This window comes from Primulina tabacum, chromosome 2 (genome assembly GCF_025594145.1).
Source record: "Primulina tabacum isolate GXHZ01 chromosome 2, ASM2559414v2, whole genome shotgun sequence".
Lineage (NCBI taxonomy): Eukaryota > Viridiplantae > Streptophyta > Magnoliopsida > Lamiales > Gesneriaceae > Primulina > Primulina tabacum.
Window position 1 is genome coordinate 8,772,387 of NC_134551.1, and position 20,393 is coordinate 8,792,779.

The window sequence follows — 20,393 nt, forward strand, 5'->3', positions numbered from 1 at the left end:
GTATTAAAGTGTTTTGAATTTATATAATTTTTTTTCCTCTAACTCTTATTAATTTGCAGGATCTGGATGAGCTAGAGTCACACACTAATTGTAAAATTGATTAATGTGTGGAGTGATGTGATTCGACATAAAGGAGAAGAAAATGGTGATGATAATGATGAGTTTGATCATTTCTTTTTATAATGATGAAATAACATTAGTTTTTTCTCCAATCTTGTATGACAGTTACACGATGCTCACACTTTTTATCTTAAGGATTTGATTTACATCATTTTTGCTACAGTGTTTGACATTTGATATAAACTCTTTATCAGATATTTTATAAAAAAAATTATGATTCCATTTGAGTACTTCAAGTTTCATTAAAAATTATGGTATTTCAAACGGGTTTGAGAACGGGGATTTTATCCCACAGATTCGTGGACTGGGATTCTCCGATTAGGTAGATCCGGGGATGGGTGCGGGGATGGGAGCGGGAATATAATTAGGAGACGAGGACGGGGACGGCAAATCCTCCCTCACCCCGTCCCATTGTCATCCCTGAGCAGAACAGAGCAACCACAAAATTTAGGGGGTATTTTTTCTAGATGCTGACATATTATACACAGTTCAAACGAAAAATCAATTTCATAGTTGTCCCGCCATCGGTCGTGCCAATACCTCCGTCTGTTGTCTTTCAGATGAGGTGTCATAACCAGCTTGTCCACCAGACCAGCTTCCTCTTCCAAACGGGGAACTGTAGGACGTTGAGGGGCATGCAGAGTCGCTACTTTTATTGCTATTCGTCGAAACATTCATCATCTTCTCTTCCTTATCGTACTTGGCTCTCTGCAACAAAAAAAAAAAGCAAATAAATATGAATGGCAGGCCATATATATATATGTCATAACCCAATCTTTAGATTTTTGGAAGGAACCAACATCATCATGATCTAATGATACGACTAACTCTTTCAACCAAGGTTTTTTTTGTCCCGCGCCTTATCTCTGAGCATTTTAATACGATCATGTGCATATGATACTTCCAAAATAAACGTAACGATTACGCACATTTTTTTTGTTAGGGGTGAGGTTGGGAGGTAAGTGAAATATAGAGACTATCTGGAATGGCCAGACGATTTCTCCGATAATCAAGAAAATTACATATATTTCTCCTATTTCTGGTTTTATTTTTTACTTTTTGCCTGCAATAATATATAATATAATATAATTTAAATCCATGAATATAACACCTTGGAAGAATCCGAGAGTATGCTGTATGCCTCTCCGATGATTTTAAATAGCTTGTCAGCATCACTGTGGATTTTCTCACCAACATCCTTCCACGACGTCCCATCGTCTCCTACATCACTCTTGATCAAGAACTGACTAGCCTATGTGAGCACAAATTTCGTCAAAATTAGCAAATACCAAGTACAAGTTAACCAACTTGAATGAGAGAAGGCACACAAGGCAAATACTGTCGGCAATAGGTGGGGCATGGAAGACTATTTAATAGTCAAAGAAAAGAAGCAAAACGTGTATTAATTGCAGCCGAAATGAAGACGCGTTTTATAGGCGTCTTCACATGGACAAGGGGCTCTATAAATAGAGCTTCTCCCTTCATTCTGAAATCATCCCTTCTTCGAGTTTTCTCTCATCTTATAAGCATTTGAGTGCTTAGTTCTATAATATTTGTGATGTGCTTTATTCTCCTGTATTAAGAGAGTGTGTGATCTCTTTGGAAACACAGTGAGTGAGTTGTACACCACAAAATATTATAGTGGAATTCTTTTCATCTTGCCCGTGATTTTTACCCTAATAATTTTTAGGGGTTTTCACGTAAATCTCGGTGTCCATTTTATTCTTTATTTTCGGGTTTTACTATCTCAAATTCCGCACGTGGGACCAACAAGTGGTATCAGAGCCTTGGTTTAAAATTTCTTAAAATTCTGAGTATGCTATGTGGTTGCAGCCTAGACTGATCTTCCACATCAGAAAAGATTTTTTGAGATTTTTATTTAAGGCGGGATTATTTTGTCCGGTCTACTAAAATTGTTGTAGACATAATGGCGGGAAGGTACGAGATAACAAAGTTCAATGGAAGCAATTTTATGCTGTGGAAAATAAAGATACAAGCAGTTTTAAGAAAGGAAAATTGCTTGGCGGCTATTGAAGATAGACTGGTGGAAATTACAGACGATGGAAAGTGGAATAAGATGAATGATAATGCTGTTGCCAATTTACACTTGGCTATAGCAGACGAAATTTTGTCAAGTATCTCTGAGATAAAAACAGCCAAAGTTATCTGGGATACTCTGACAAAGATGTACGAGGTCAAGTCGTTACACAACATGATTTTCCTAAAGAGAAGGCTTTATACTCTTCGGATGACGGAATCCTCATCGATGACCGACCATATCAACACACTAAATACCCTATTTGTCCAACTCACTTCCATGGGACATAAAATAGGGGAAAATGAACGTGCGGAGCTTCTACTTCAAAGTCTACCAGATTCATATGATCAACTTATCATCAACATAACCAACAATATTCTTACGGGCTTTCTAAGATTCGACGATGTCTTAACTGCGGTTCTCGGAAAAGAAAGCCGGCGCAAGAATAAGGAAGATAGGTTGGTAACATCGAAGCAAGCAGAGGTTTTACCGATGATAAGAGGAAGATTTATGGACCGTGACTCCAGTGGGAGTCAAAGACGAGGTAGATCAAAGTCAAGAAGTAAGAAGAAAAATATTTACTGCTTTAAATGTGGCGGTAAAGGGTACTTCAAGAAAGAGTGTACGAGTATCGATAAAAGCTCTCAAGGAAATGTGGCCAGTACTTCAGGCAGTAGTGAAATATTATTCAGCGAAGCAATAACAGTTGCAGAAGGCAGACACAAATTTTGTGACACATGGATTATGGATTCAGGAGCGACGTGGCACATGACGTCTCGGAGAGAATGGTTTGATCATTATGAACCAGTCTTAGGAGGATCTGTATTCATGGGAAATGATCATGCTTTGGAAATCGCTGGGGTCGGTACTGTCAAAATTAAAATGTTTGATGGCACCATTCGCACCATACAGGAGGTACGACATGTGAAGGGACTGACGAAAAATCTTTTGTCTTTGGGGCAATTGGATGACATTGGGTGCAAAACTCGTATCGAGAACAGAATCATGAAAATTGTGAAGGGCGCGCTTGTGGTTATGAAGGCGAAAAAGGTTGCTGCAAATCTGTATGTACTTTTGGGAGAAACACACAAAGAGGCAGAACTAGATGTTGCATCAATTGGTTCAGGAGAAGAATTAACAGTGTTATGGCATAGAATGCTAGGGCATAGGTCAGAACGAGGGTTGAAAATTCTCTCAGAACGGAAGCTGCTGCCGGGACTTACAAAAGTGTCATTACCCTTTTGTGAGCATTGTGTTACCAGTAAACAACACAGATTAAAGTTTGGCACTTCTACTGCCAGGAGAAAAAGCATATTGGAGCTGATTCATTCGTATGTTTGGCAAGCACCAGTTGTATCCCTAGGAGGAGCGAGATACTTTGTCTCGTTCATTGATGATTTCTCTAGGAGATGTTGGGTGTATCCAATCAAGAAGAAATCAGACGCTTTCCAGATCTTCAGAGATTTCAAAGCGCGGGTTGAACTTGATTCTGAAAAGAAAATCAAGTGTCTGAGGACTGAAAATGGAGGAGAGTACACCAGTGACGAATTTGATGCATATTGTCAACACGAGGGCATCAAAAGACAAATCACGACGGCTTACATACCTCAACAGAATGGAGTGGCGGAGCGGATGAATAGAACCTTATTGGATAGAACAAGAGCTATGTTGAGGACTGCGGGTCTAGACAAGTCATTTTGGGCAGAAGCAGTCAAAACCGCTTGTTATATTATCAATCGTTCTCCTTCAGTGGCGATTAATCCTGAAGATTCCGATGGAGATGTGGACCAGGAAGCCGACAGATTATTCTCATTTGCATACATTTGGAAGTCCTGTGTACGTTCTGTACAATGAGCAAGAAAGATCAAAGTTGGATTCGAAATCCAAAAAATGTATCTTCTTGGGTTATGCTGATGAAGTAGAAGGGGTTTCGCTTGTGGGATCCTACTGTTCACAAGCTTGTCATCAGCAGGGATGTTATCTTCGAGGAAGATAAAGTAAAGGGAGACAAAGGCACACCGAATTCAGAAACTACTATTTTTCAGGTGGAAAATAAGACGGACGAAGGTCAAGTTTTTTGTGAAGTAGTACCAAAGCACGAAGAACAAGAACATGTTGAGTCAGAGGTTTCCAATGTGAGACAGTCAACTCGAGACAAAAGACCACCAGGTTGGCTTTCAGGAAAGCAATATTGCATATTGTCTATTATCAGAGGATGGTAAGCCTTCGAGTTTCCACGAGGCTACTCAAAGCTCGGATGTTTCCTTGTGGATGATAGCAATGCAAGAAGAATTGGAGGCATTAGACAAGAATAAAACTTGGGATCTTGTTACACTACCACGAGGAAGGAAAGTCATTGGTAACAGATGGGTCTATAAGATCAAGCGTGATGGCAATAACCAAGTGGAGCGATATCATGCTAGATTAGTGGTAAAAGGGTATGCTCAGAAAGAAGGCATTGACTTCAATGAGATATTTTCTCCTGCGGTTCGGCTTACAACAGTCAGAGTAGTGTTGGCATTGTGTGCGGTGTTTGACCTACATCTAGAACAGCTAGATGTAAAAACGGCGTTTCTTCATGGAGATCTTGAAGAAGAAATCTATATGCTCCAGCCAGAAGGTTTTGCGGAAATAGGCAAAGAGAACTTGGTTTGCAGGTTGAAGAAATCTCTGTACGGTCTCAAACAGGCGCCGAGATGTTGGTACAAGAGATTTAATTCCTATATAATGAGCCTTGGATACAACAGATTGAGTGCAGACTCTTGTACATATTTCAAGAGGTTTGGTGATGATTATATAATTTTTTGTTGTATGTTGGCGACATGTTGATAGCAGGCCCCAACAAAGATCAGGTCCAAGGATTGAAGGCACAATTGGCTAGAAAATTTGATATGAAGGACTTGGGACCAGCAAACAAGATTCTAGGGATGAAAGTTTATCGATGTAAGGACCGAAAATTTTTTTAAAGATACAATTAACAATTGTAAGGAAATTTGTAGGATAATAAGATATGCACCTTGGGAAATTAATTGTTGGAAATCTTTTTACCAAGTCAATAATACCTACACTAAGGTATGCTAATCTTCGAAAATTGGAAAGAATATTTGCATGATTAGAGTATCATACAAAGTAAAAGGGTTGAGGCATGATAATTGCTAGAGATTTCGAAAATCCCTCCTAGATTAATTTCCTAGTTATGGTGATGGATAGATACTAGTGTGATTGGGAAATATATCATCCAAGATGGCTCAAAATCCTTCCCACCTAGCAACCTAATTTTCGAAAATATTGAGGGGCAATGGATTAAGGAATGAATCTCATAAATTGGTAACAAAATAAACTCACCATGGAATGATTTTCTTAGGAAAAAAATCGTGTGAATCTTGAGTGCAAATATGTGGGATTTTGATGCCATATTCCACTCCACTCCCCTCAACTATAAATAGGCCATCCCCTCACTCCACAAGACACCACAATTTCGAAATCCCCTTTGTTGAAATCTCTAAATTTTCAGCAATCCCCTAGCCGAAACTCTGCCCGAATATCGTCCCAACATTAGCCTAAAAATCAAAGCCGAAGCGCCGTCTGAGCAAGAAGGAGAAGCAATCCAATTCTCGAAGCCAAACACCTACGTTCCTAGCATAAATACATACTCTAAGTGGGCTGTTTTTAAAACTCAAAGTTTCGAATTTTATGCATATGTGAATTTTTCGGTTTTTGAAAATACACTCGAGTACAATATTCTTTCTACTCTTTTCGTGTAATTGTCATACGATTTCAAAAGCACTGTGAGGAGTCGACTGTATACGGGAGGGAATCCCAACCACGACGTACCCTTACGCGGTGGGGGACATAACCGCTATACGGCCTCGCCCCCTTAGAGGAGTAAAAATTAGGGATTGACGTCAGTAAACCGTAGAAAGTAGATGAGTCGCAGTGCTGTGTCAATGTTATGCATGTTTATGAAGTATGTATGCAAGTCATGTTTTATTCTCGAAATTTATGCATGTTGTCTTTATTGTGCTCGATTTTCCCCCATTTACTGAGTATTCCCAAATACTCACCCCCTTACAACCCTTCCCAGATAAGCCCGAAGAAGAACTCGAGGATGAGGAGTCCGAACAGTTCTGGGGATGGTGAACGTTCAAGGAATACAGTTTAAGTTATTACTAAGTAGATTTACGTTTCCGCATTAAAACTATGTCGTCTTATTTATTTTGGGAATTGTAAAGACAATGGTTATTTAATTTAAGATTATGATATATAAACTGGTTCGGTTTATACTGTGCTACAAGAGGCTTGTTGTTGCGATTGTGTGATTGTTAAACAACGCCGGTGTCATTCCCGAGTTTCGGGGCGTGACATTTAAGTGGTATCAGAGCCGCCAGGTTCATAATCCGAGTGGAAAAAAAAAAACCCTAAAAATTTTTGGTGGAATTTTTACTCGAGGCCGATGCTACCCCCTCCGAAACGGCCCAACGAGCAAGGCTCACCACCCTAAAGTTGTGAGCACCACGCTGAAATCGCGAAAATCCTTCGTTTAGGCCTCCGAAACGTCGTTTTTGCCGTTTTAGGAAATATTCGTAGACCCTATAGCTTCTCGTAGGAAATTCCGAATTCGATTCCGTCAATTGTCCCGGAATCCTCTCGACATATGCTTCGAACCCATATGTCAAATTCCAAACTTTCCATTTTTGGAAAAAAAAATATTTATTTAGATTTCAAAAATTTCATATATATTGCATATTCTCACTTGTTATATACTGTCTATTTCGGATTCTGAGCATTTCCATTTTTGATTTCAGGAAATGGCTCCAGCTACTCCCATGCGACCCCGTACTCGTGTCCAAGCTGCCCTTCGTTTGAAGGAGCTTGCCCTTCACTACCAGTCACGCCAGATTCGACGACTTAGAGCCCGATTAAGGGAGAGGAGGAGTGAAGTTGAAACCTTAACCGCTGAGAAAGAAGAGATTCAGGTCCGCCTTAATCAGTCTATCTATCAGGGTGAACTAGTTAGGGGAGATAACATGGACCTACGGGACGTCATAGAGCAATGCAAATATCAAAATGGAAAGCTACGAGAGGATGCGGAGCGCTGTCGCAAGGAACTTGAAGAGGAGAAACAGCAGAATGCCAAGGGTAAGAGGAGACTCGAAAATTTAAGTGAGGCGATAAGCTGCATTGCCAAAGTGAACCACCAGCTGACTCAACAGGGTGAAGCGCTGAAGAACAAGATCAAGGAGAATAAGAAGGGGTACGAACTACGCCATCAGAGTACCATAGATCTATTGGACGAGGCAGAGGCAGATGTTCAGGGGTGGAAGACACAGGTGGCCCAGCTTAATGCAGAGAATGCCCAGCTTAATGCAGAGAATGCCCAGCTCACCCACATGGTGGAGCTACTGCAAGAGGAGGAGCCAGAGGAGGAGCCGGAAGAAGAGGAGCCGATAGAGATCGACGAGCCTATAGCTGCCATAGGAGATGGAGAGATAGATGATTAGAGTTCTTAGTTACCTTTCCCTATTACTAGGAGTTTATCTTTCCATTGTTGCTATTTTATTTCAGTCAGTATGATTTATTTCCATTCAGCACGCTTTGTTCATTTAGTTGTTTCCTTACATTCAAAGAATTAATAAAATTATGATTATTTATTAATCTCAGTTGTTCATTCAAGTTATGCTTACTTATTAACTTCAATTGTTCCAGCATAACTTATCTATTCAATCTTGTTATATATACAACAAATTCTTAGAAGCGTTTAACTTGTAGGAAATGGCCGGTAGACCACCAAGACAAAACCGCAACCCCTGTTATGCCAACAACAACAACAACAACACTAATGAAGAAGGCAACGGGCCTCCACCTCAGTTCAATCTCAATCAAGCGGACCTAATGGCCATAGCCACGATCGTGGCGACGACACTTCAGGGGTTAGTGAACCCCAATGCTAATCAGCAGCCCCCACCTCCACCACAGCATGGGGTCAAGTTTCATTACGAGTCACTGCGCAAGAACAGGTGCCCAACCTTCAGTGGCGCTGCCGACCCCGAAGTTAGCCAGAGTTGGCTAAAAAGCGTGGAAACTCGGTTAAGACTGTTGGAAGTCCCGGATGCACTAAAAGTGGACGTGATAGTGCCCTTCTTGGAAGATAAGGCAGCTAAATGGTGGGAAGCAGTCTCGCCAGCTATGACCGCTGCTGGACCAATCACATGGCGAATCTTCCAAGAAACATTTCTGAAACAGTACTACCCGGCAGAAGTTAGACTACAAAAGCTAAGTGAGTTTGAAAATCTCAGCCAGGCCCCAGATATGTCAGGAGTGGAATATACATCTCAGTTCAATGCCCTTGGATCATATGCTCCAGCGATTATGGTGGATGAAGTTCTGAAATTGCACCGCTTTAAGAAGGGGTTGAACAGCAGAATCCAATCAGCTCTAGCGGTCTACCAACCTGCCTACTTTTCAGATTTGATGGGTGCGGCTATCCGAGCCGAAACTGATATTCGTCGAAGAGAAGGGGAAAACAGGAACAAGCGACCCCCTGTCAACCCGCCTTCTCAGGGCAGACCATTTTTCAAGAGGCCCAATCAGTCGGGTGGACCTCCCTCAGGGAAATTCCCCGCCAATAACAATCCAGGACTCAAGCCATACTCAACATGTGGCTTCAAGCACTCCGGGGAAGGCCGAAGGGCCAGCGGTGTATGCTTTGGATGTGGGAAAGCGGGGCACCGAATTGCAGAATGTACTACCGCCGCCAACCGACCAGCAGGGCCAAACAGAGGAACTGGGCCAAATACGGGAGCAGGCCCTAGTAAACCAAAGGAGGACAAACCCAATGCTAGGATCTTTGCCATGACTCAGGAAGAGGCTGACGACGCAACTGAAGTCGTGTCAGGTACCATTCTAACTCAATCAGTGCCTGCTTACGCATTATTTGACTGTGGCGCTACGCACTCCTTTATGTCTAAGAGGTTTGCTAAGAAATTAGGATGTAAGCCCGATAAGCTAACCGAACCTTTCCGAATAGCCACACCTACTAATAGAGCCGTTGAAACGAACGAGATTTACAGAGATTGTAAAATCAGTATTAGTGATCAGACTTTTAGCGCCGATTTGATACAGCTAATCATGGTCGATTTCGACGTAATCTTAGGGATGGATTGGTTAGCAAGAAACAGTGCAATAGTAGATTGTAAAGGGAAGAGAGTTAAACTCCTAACCGCAGAGCAGAAGGAAGTCGTGTTTCATGGTAAATCCAGGGAACGGAAGTTGCTACTTTCCGCATCTCAAACCTGGAAAGCCATGAAATCCGGGGAGGACATCTACTTAGCGATGGTCAGGGAAGGAAAAGAAGAAGTAGAAATGAAACTGGAAGACATCCCGATAGTGAGAGAGTTCCCAGATGTTTTTCCTGAAGAGCTCTCAGGGACGGTCCCGGACCGTGAGATTGAGTTCGAAATCAACTTGGTTCCCGGTGCTGCACCAATCTCTAAAGCACCCTACAGAATGGCACCAGCCGAACTCAAGGAATTAAAAGAACAACTCCAAGAATTGATAGATAAAAGGCAGATTCGACCGAGTGTGTCCCCGTGGGGAGCTCCAGTACTCTTCGTAAAGAAAAAAGACGGTAGTATGAGATTATGCATCGACTACAGAGAATTAAACAAGATCACCATCAAGAACAGGTACCCTCTACCTCGGATAGACGATCTGTTTGATCAGCTTAAAGGAGCCGCCGTCTTTTCTAAACTGGATCTGAGGACAGGTTATCACCAGTTGAAGGTCAGGGCTGAAGATATCCCCAAGACAGCCTTTCGAACCAGGTATGGGCATTACGAATTCACAATGATGCCTTTTGGTCTGACCAATGCACCGGCAGCATTCATGGACCTGATGAACAGAGTGTTCAAGCCATTCCTGGATCAGTTCATAGTGGTATTCATCGACGATATCCTCGTCTATTCTCCTGACGAGACGAGCCATGAGGAGCACCTTCACCTTGCACTGCAGACCTTAAGAGAGAATAAGCTATACGCTAAGTTCAGAAAGTGTGAATTCTGGCTAAGGAGTATGTCGTTTCTAGGACACGTGATTTCGAGAGAAGGAGTGTCAGTGGACCCAAGGAAAGTAGAGGCAATTACCGAGTGGCCGAGACCTAAGAACGCCACCGATATCAGAAGCTTTCTTGGATTGGCGGGTTACTACCGAAAGTTTGTCGAAGGGTTCTCTTCGATAGCCGTGCCACTGACGAAGCTCACACAGAAGAATTCTAAATTCATCTGGGATGACGATTGTGAGAAGAGTTTCCAGACATTGAAGGAGAAACTCGCATCCACACCAGTGTTAATATTGCCTGCAGAAAATAAGGATTTTACCATCTACAGTGACGCATCTAAGGAAGGTCTGGGATGCGTACTCATGCAGGAAGGAAGAGTGATCGCCTACGCATCAAGGCAGTTGAAACCGCATGAGCAGAATTATCCTACTCATGACCTGGAACTAGCAGCGGTTGTCTTCGCCTTAAAGATTTGGAGGCACTATCTCTATGGTGCTAAATGTGAAATCTTCACAGACCATCAGAGCCTCAAGTACTTGTTCACCCAAAAGGAACTTAATATGAGGCAAAGGCGATGGATCGAACTTCTGAAAGATTATGACTTGACCATAAGCTACCATCCGGGTAAAGCGAACAAAGTGGCCGATGCGCTAAGTCGGAAGGGCCGTGGCAAGGTAACTCTAGCGTCCCTCTCTGCCCAGCCATGCCTACAGGAGACCGTCAAGTTAAACCAGGATCGAGACCCGGTACTGACTAAACTTAAGGAGCAGGTCAGAGAAGGGAAGTCTCAAGGTCATCAGATTGACGATAAGAGAATCTTGTGGATGAAAGGGAGACTGTGTGTGCCCGACAGTGATAACCTTCGCCAAGAGATAATGGCAGAGGCGCACAAGTCAAAATTCTCAGTCCACTCAGGCAGTACGAAAATGTACAGGGACCTCAAGAATAGTTTATGGTGGAATGGCATGAAGAGAGATGTAGCTGAATTCATCTCCAGATGTCAGGTATGCCAGTAGGTCAAAGCAGAACACCAGCGACCTGGGGGATTACTGCAACCTTTGGAAATTCCCGAATGGAAGTGGGAGCATATCTCCATGGACTTTGTGGTAGGATTGCCAAAGTCTAGGCAAAGCCACGACGGTATATGGGTGATCGTGGACAGACTCACAAAGACTGCACACTTCCTACCCGTCCGCATGAATTACAACCTCGACAAGTTGGCTTCACTGTACATGGACCACATCGTGAAACTGCATGGAGTGCCAGTTAGCATCTTATCTGACAGAGACCCGAGGTTCGTTTCGCGTTTTTGGAAGAGCTTTCAAGAGGCCATGGGAACGAAAGTGACCCTAAGTACGGCCTATCATCCTCAAACCGATGGGCAAACGGAGAGAACCATACAGACCTTAGAAGATATGCTGCGAGCGTGCGCTCTTGAATTCAGTAGCAACTGGAGCACTCATCTACCCTTAATTGAGTTTGCTTATAACAACAGCTATCACAGCAGCATCGGAATGGCCCCATACGAAGCCCTTTATGGAAGAAAATGTCGATCACCACTTTATTGGGACGAAGTCGGAGAGAAAGCCTTAGTGGGACCCGAGCTAGTGCAGATGACTGTGGACAAAGTTAAAATTGTCCGAGAGAAACTCAAGGCATCTCAAGATCGACAGAAAAGTTGGGCAGATCTTAGGAGAAGGCCTGTGGAGTTCCATGTGGGCGAGAAGGCTTATGTGAAAGTCTCGCCTATGAGAGGAGTTGTCCGATTCAGTAAGGCCGGGAAATTGAACCCTTTGAAATCTTGGAAAGAGTGGGCACGCTAGCATGCAGACTGGCATTACCACCAAGCATGTCAAGGATACACAACGTGTTCCATGTGTCCCAACTAAGGAAGTACATTCCAGACCCAAGTCACGTATTAGAAGTAGAACCGCTCTTGATCGAAGGGAACTTGGGAGAAGGACTGAAATACGAAGAAGTCCCCATTAGAATCGTGGACACCAAGGAACAAGTCCTCAGACGACGCATCATCCCCTACGTCAAGGTACAGTGGTCCAACCACACCGAGCGAGAAGCAACTTGGGAAGTGGAAGAGAAAATGCGAATGGATTATCCCTACCTGTTTGGAGACCAGGCCAGCCCAAGTTTCGAGGACGAAACTTCTCATAAGGAGGGAGGGATGTGAGGACCGAAATTTTTTTTAAAGATACAATTAACAATTGTAAGGAAATTTGTAGGATAATAAGATATGCACCTTGGGAAATTAATTGTTGGAAATCTTTTTACCAAGTCAATAATACCTACACTAAGGTATGCTAATCTTCGAAAATTGGAAAGAATATTTGCATGATTGGAGTATCATACAGAGTAAAAGGGTTGACGCATGATAATTGCTAGAGATTTCGAAAATCCCTCCTAGATTAATTTCCTAGTTATGGTGATGGATAGATACTAGTGTGATTGGGAAATATATCATCCAAGATGGCTCAAAATCCTTCCCACCTAGCAACCTAATTTTCGAAAATATTGAGGGGCAATGGATTAAGGAATGAATCTCATAAATTGGTAACAAAATAAACTCACCATGGAATGATTTTCTTAGGAAAAAAATCGTGTGAATCTTGAGTGCAAATATGTGGGATTTTGATGCCATATTCCATTCCACTCCCCTCAACTATAAATAGGCCATTCCCTCACTCCACAAGACACCACAATTTCGAAATCCCCTTTGTTGAAATCTCGAAATTTTCAGCAATCCCCTAGCCGAAACTCTGCCCGAATATCGTCCCAACATTAGCCTAAAAATCGAAGCCGAAGCGCCGTCTGAGCAAGAAGGAGAAGCAATCCAATTCTCGAAGCCAAACACCTACGTTCCTAGCATAAATACATACTGTAAGTGAGCTGTTTTTAAAACTCAAAGTTTCGAATTTTATGCATATGTGAATTTTTCGGTTTTTGAAAATACACTCGAGTACAATATTCTTTCTACTCTTTTCGTGTAATTGTCATACGATTTCAAAAGCACTGTGAGGAGTCGACTGTATACGGGAGGGAATCCCAACCACGACGTACCCTTACGCGGTGGGGGACATAACCGCTATACGGTCTCGCCCCCTTAGAGGAGTAAAAATTAGGGACTGACGTCAGTAAACCGTAGAAAGTAGATGAGTCTCAGTGCTGTGTCAATGTTATGCATGTTTATGAAGTATGTATGCAAGTCATGTTTTATTCTCGAAATTTATGCATGTTGTCTTTATTGTGCTCGATTTTCCCCCATTTACTGAGTATTCCCAAATACTCAGTAAATGGGGGAAAATCGAGCACAATAAAGACAACATGCATAAATTTCGAGAACCCCCTTACAACCCTTCCCAGATAAGCCCGAAGAAGAAATCGAGGATGAGGAGTCCGAACAGTTCTGGGGATGGTGAACGTTCAAGGAATACAGTTTAAGTTATTACTAAGTAGATTTACGTTTCCGCATTAAAACTATGTCGTCTTATTTATTTTGGGAATTGTAAAGACAATGGTTATTTAATTTAAGATTATGATATATAAACTGGTTTGGTTTATACTGTGCTACAAGAGGCTTGTTGTTGCGATTGTGTGATTGTTAAACAACGCCGGTGTCATTCCCGAGTTTCGGGGCGTGACAATCGAGACAGAAGTAACTGAAAGATTTGGCTTTCCCAGAAAAATTATTTGAAAAAAGTCTTGCAACGCTTCAACATGCAAGACAGTAAGCCAATTTCGACCCATCTTCCTGTTAACTTCAAGTTATCTTCCGAGATGTGTCCTAGCAGTGAAGCAGAGAGGATGGAGATGTCTCGAGTACCATATGCATCAGCAGTGGGAAGTTTGATGTTCGCCATGATCTGTACAAGACCGGACATTGCTCAAGCAGTGGGAGCAGTTAGTCGGTATATGGAGAATTCTGGACGAGAGCATTGGAGCACTGTTAAGAGGATCCTTAGATACATTAAGGGTACCTCGAATGCTGCATTATGTTATGGAGGATCGGATTTTATACTCAGGGGCTATGTCGATTCAGATTATGCAGGGGATCCTGATAAGAGGAAATCTACTACTGGTTATGTGTTTACACTTGCAGGAGGAGCAGTAAGCTGAGTTTCAAAACTGCAGACAGTTGTGGCGTTATCTACAACAGAGGCAGAATACATGGTAGCTACTCAAGGTTGCAAGGAGTCAATATGGATTAAAAAGTTATTGGAGGAGATCAGGTACAAACAAGAAAATGTTTCTTTGTTTTGTGACAGTCAGAGTGCCTTGCACATCGCAAGGAATCCAGCCTTTCATTCCAGGATAAAATACATTGGAGTACAATTTCACTTTGTGCGGGAAGTAGTAGAAGAATGAAGTGTGGATATGCAGAAGATCCATACAAAAGATAACATAGCTGATTTTCTGACCAAGCTAGTAAACACTAATAAGTTTGAGTGGTGTAGATCCTCAAATGGCCTAGCAGAAACGTAAGCAGCAGGCAATGGCAAGATTGAAATGATATGTGGAGATGTGTTTGATTCTCAATCAAATCTTCAAGTGGGAGAAATGTCGGCAATAGGTGGGGCATGGAAGACTATTTAATAGTCAAAGAAAAGAAGCAAAATGTGTATTAATTGCAGCCGAAATGAAGACGCGTTTTATACGCGTCTTCACACGAACAAGGGGCTCTATAAATAGAGCTTCTCCCTTCATTCTGAAATAATCCCTTCTTCGAGTTTTCTCTCATCTTATAAGCATTTGAGTGCTTAGTTCTATAATATTTGTGAGGTGTTTTGTTCTCCTGTATTAAGAGAGTGTGTGATCTCTTTGAAAACACAGTGAGTGAGTTGTACACCACAAAATATTATAGTGGAATTCTTTTCATCTTGCCCGTGATTTTTACCCTAATAATTTTTAGGGGTTTTCCACGTAAATCTCGGTGTCCATTTTATTCTTTATTTTCGGATTTTACTATCTCAAATTCCGCACGTAGGACCAACAAATACCTTATATGGATGATGTCTGAGAGCTGCCTTTAAGCTTTCTTAATCTCAGATTCTGTATCAGATGCTTTGATTCCTCTGCAGGTCAGAATTTAGATTAATTGGCGACATTCTCAATGAGGATAATGGAAAAGTAACATGGTTACTGAACTTACAAAATGAGGTAAAAATTCAAAGGAATTTCCTTTTTTTCTTGCTCTTCAATTTTCGAAAGTAGTCGATGAGCTTTTCTTAAATCCTTTATGTTGCTTCTACCTGATCTATTTTGAGAACTGGACTGCCGAGTCTTCTCTTGCGATCGACTTTCAAGAAGAGAGATCAGTTTCAGCAGATCATAAGTTGCCTGCTTGTAGTCTCTGATCGTCTCATGTAAAGTGGCTCTCCTAGATATTGCCTGCAAAGTTCATGTAAGTAAACATGCCAGCAAGAGAACGCCATTAAAATATCATGAAACGACACAAAAAGGGTTGCATTTTATCATGCTTTCAAGGCCATCCATCTTCGAGTATATTCATAGGATGGTCAGAATATAATCAAAATGCAAAAAAAAAGTGGATTTTCTACAGTACAAGGAAAGAAATCTACTGGTACCATAAACAAATATCATGTGTTCTACGAAAAAAGATAGTGATTCAAAGCATGACTCCAAAAAATATGGATAACATAAAAGGTGAGAAATGAACACTGTTGACTAACTTTATCTTATGCCAAAAATTTCTAGTGGCTTTTTGGTTATGTATGTAGCCGAACCTTTTGGTAATTTTCAACCAGAGCAATGGCTACACTACAATCTGCAATTGCATCAATAATCTGGCCAAATGATTGGTATGCAGCAGCACGATTGCAGAAGCAGATAGCCATAAAAGGGCGTGAATCAACACTTTTTGATATAGCAACATTGTAATGCTCCACAGCTTCTGTATACCTTCCAGACTGAAAGGCTTCATTTCCAGATTTCTGTAGTGACCAGAAAAAAATTGATCATAATCTGTTAGATGACACGTTACTAGGTAGTTACAAGATTTCGGTAAATCAGTCTCAAAAGAGAGAGAGAATATGCAAATGTAGTGGAGCAGGTGCATTAGCTGATCTGAAAAATTAGAAAATAGAACTCTTAACATCAAGGTAAAAAAGCAAAAGCTAAGTTGATAGTTCGTTCTACGACGAAACATGGAAGGAGCAAATACTTCAAGAATATTAATAACAAAACCCAAGTGCATCAGAACAGGTCAAAAAACACGTTCATGTATATAATTAGTAGTTGTATCATACCTTCAGGTGTAAAAGTTCATGTATAGATGAAGCTAATGTACTCGCAGATTCTTGAGTTGCGTCTCCTGACCTGCACATTGAAATATCAAGGTTTCAATAAACATTTACAGTAAGGATGCAAACACGGTGTTTAAGGCAAAATCAGGTTTACTTGGTGGTGATGGGCATATTTACTGCTTGTACCAAATAAAGAGCCACCTCAAGCCTTCCCAGATGATAGTGGGACTTGGCCTGAAGATACCACCTCCACAACCTCACATAAGAACTTTTGCAGCTTCGATCATCCAGATGATCAGATGTGAAGTTCTTTTCCGCAATCTCAAGAGTTTGCTCACACAGTTTAATCAATTCATGATACATCCGCAATTGTTACAATAATACTGAAAATTAGAGATCCTCTAAGTTTGAATTCAGGTTGTGATTCAACAAGCAAAATGCAAAACTACGAGATATTGAATTGGTACATACAAAGCACAGAGCCCTTCCTTTCAACTCAAGTAATTTCTCTGAGTAAATGCTTGTTGACAAGGCCTCTGCAATGTTCTTCAGAGCACTATTTACAGCATCATGAGATCATTCTTTCAAGAGTTTGTCAGACTCATGCATAAGGTTGGAAACTCTCTGCCAACAAAAATTTTTTTCAACAAAAAATGATTCAGGAACTGCCAACTTTTTTTCTTTTTTTAGATGCCAAAGATAACCAAACACGATCAAACAGACACATAATCTACCATTAACTGCTTCCTTTATAAAATTTCTTCGATAAAAGAAAGCATAAATACCTTGAATATTATGCTCAAACACGTCATCAGAACAGTAGGTAAACAAAATACTGAATAACAATAATGTCCCACCTTTGCACTTTGTAGGCCATCAGCAGCTTCAATTATAACTCTCCTGCCTAAGCACACACTAGTCCCTGATTCCAAGCATTTATGGTAAAAATTAATTGCGTCTTCAACTTCACCCAATAGCAAATAACAACTACAACTTACAAAAAATAAAATTCATTACAAGGTCTATCAACAGTTACACAAATTAAGAGAGAGAAAAAAGTAGTTTAACATAATTATTAAAAAGAGTTGAGACTGAAAACAAGAAAGAAAGACTAAAAGGAAAGCTACTTACGTCCCAGCCCTTAAGATAACCTTAAAAAAGTTCGAGTCTAAGGCTGCAGCTTGTGTACAATCACTTATGGCTTCTCGCATCCTCCCTAGAGTCATTCTTGTGGCAGCACGGTTGCTGTAGCAGAGCAATAGCGGTTTCATGGAACATTCAAGGTTATTGGTACATGGGGTAGAATTTATACGCATCGTGTAAAACTCCTCGGCTTTAGAAAATTTGCTAGCTTGGTATGCCTGGTTTCCCCTGGGTGAGATTATAACAATTGCTTAAGTATAAATTACTGTGCACAATAATGATCAATACAAAATTGAATCCCAACTAAACAGGCAGAGGAAGCATTTATCGTAGAATTAATATGAGAAGAATAAAGAATAAGCATGAAAAAATTATCACAAACGGAGGGCAAATTACTACTACAAAACTTTACCTTATTCTCCAGTGCTGACAAGTGTCATGAGTCTCAGTACCTTCAGAGCCTGGCCTAGAATTTTCTTGGTCAAAAATATCGTCTTGGACTGTATGATTTGAACCAACTTTCAGTTTATACTTTTTCTTGTATTGATGTCTTATTGTTGTTAAACCATCTTGTGCAGGTAATGAAGTAGATAAATTTAAATTGCTCTCATCGTCATGAGACTTTTCATTATCCTCCACAAAATCTTTTTTAATCTCAGCATGTTCCCCTTTAACTCCTGAATCTGTAGCTGCAGGTGGTGCTTTGCTGCATTCACTAGTTTGATAAGGAGAAAAATCCATCGGGGAACCACACCTGAGGGATTCCTGATTTTGATGGGAAATGTATACTTTATTCACATGATCCTTGCCAGATAACTGCTGCATCACAGTTCGTTCCCTTAACTTTCGATTTGCCTTCTTCATTTTTTACTTAAAATGTATTTCCTATTTGAGTTATTGGCCATGTGATCAACACTTGAAAAGGAGAACTTCAAATCCATACCAGATGAATCCAATCCAGCTAACTTGCTGGTAAGGTTAATGAGATATATGCCTATTCGTTTTCTTAAAATGTACTAGAATTTTTTTTTTTTAAAACCTCACGTAGTATTCGGCCGAACCATAAAATATTATTGACATCATTTTAAAAATAAATCAACCAACTCACATTTAAAAATCCAAAGGAAAATATTTTAAAGCATAAAATCGTCAAACATTTTACCAAACTTAAAAAGCAATAATTTGAAATGAATAGCTCATACTAAACCTCTCAAAAATCTCTCAAATGCATAAATAAATAAACTTAAAAATCTTTAATCGTAAAGCATGAGTCAAAAGTCATAATGCGGAAAAAGTAGAAGCGCTGGTCCTCGGGTTGTGTGCGCCTCCAGTCCAGTCAAATCACTCATCAAGTCCTCCCTCAATACCACCTGCATCCATCACACCTAGTGAGTCTGAAGAATCAACACACCATAATCTTTATAACGAGTAATACGTAATACAGTCAACATATAACGGTGAAAAAATATTTGTACTTAAAATATCGTTTTCATGAAGATGCATAAACTTAAACATTTTCGTAAACATTTTCATGATACATAAAAACATTTTCATAAAAACGTTTTCATATAAACATAAACATATCACATAAACATATTCATATTCATATTCATATCCATATTCGTGTCCATATTCATATTCATATTCATGTTCATGTTCGTGTTTGTTGAATTCAGATCGTGATTGTGACTCGTATTCTTGATCGTATTGGGCGATGGATCCATCTAGAGAAAACCACAGTACTGGGCGGCGGGGACACCAGCAACACTCTCACCGGTCAACTGGGCCTTGGCCTACGTATTAACATATTCGTATTCGTATCACGTATTCGTATCCGTATCCAAGGAAACACGATCGTCGGGCTCCCACTAGGACCATAACCCTCACGATATTTCCAACATATTCAGTAGTCACAATCCCTTCACATCCTTCAACATGTCGTATTTCCATCACTTATAAAAATATGCATATAATATCATTTTTATTTTGAAACCAAACATGCAACATATCTTTTAAATGACCAATTTAACCCTTAATAATTCATGGACATTTAAAAATCATATTTCAACATATAAAAATTCATAAACATGTTACATAATCATATTAACATATAAAACAGCAAATAGGGCACTGCCATGACGTTTACTAATTTTTATGTGTAAAAAGACCGTTTTACCCCTAGACGTAAAATTTCACATTTTTAACATTTTCTTAATTTTATTGACTCTAACATGTCCTAAATAATTATTTAAGCTTACAAAATTTTCTCATATTTTTATTTAGCATAATTCGATGACTTTTAAATTAATTTTTAAATGTGACGTATTAATGTGTTTTAATCTCGACTTAACCCAAACCTTAATATAAAATTCCCAAATTAAAAACTTAGACTTATAATAATTATTTAAACTTAAATATAATTTTTCATAATTTTATTAAGCTTAAATCTAGGTGTTTTCCAATTCGTTTTTAAACTTAGACGTACTTCCTAGTTTTGACTCGTATGGACTCGAAACTTAACCAAACTTTACCAAACTTAAACCAAAGCTTAATAACACCTAACTAACCCATATCCGACCAAATTCCAGCCCATTAAGTCCCTTGAATATGCCTAGAAAGCTACTGAATTTTTCTGCACAAGAGTCCTAGTCCTAATATGATTCGAACCTAGGCTAGCTTTGCCTCTAGCCCTTAACCACCATGTCCAGCCTCTACCCATCCCTCCTATGCAGCCCAATTAAGTCTAGTGGACCCTCCCTAA

General features: G+C 40.3%; 1 protein-coding gene and 1 pseudogene across 1 annotated transcript; both read right to left on the reverse strand.

Moving 5' to 3' along the window:
- Positions 1 to 452: 452 nt before the first annotated feature.
- On the reverse strand, positions 453 to 18,609 carry LOC142529603 (uncharacterized; annotated as a pseudogene).
- On the reverse strand, positions 17,066 to 18,496 carry LOC142537460 (uncharacterized). Its single transcript, XM_075642969.1, has 4 exons — positions 18,045 to 18,496; positions 17,621 to 17,860; positions 17,347 to 17,476; positions 17,066 to 17,113 (listed from the first exon to the last, which is right to left on the reverse strand). Exons 1-4 carry the CDS (start codon positions 18,494 to 18,496, stop codon positions 17,066 to 17,068), a joined length of 870 nt encoding a protein of 289 aa, XP_075499084.1.
- Positions 18,610 to 20,393: the final 1,784 nt, after the last annotated feature.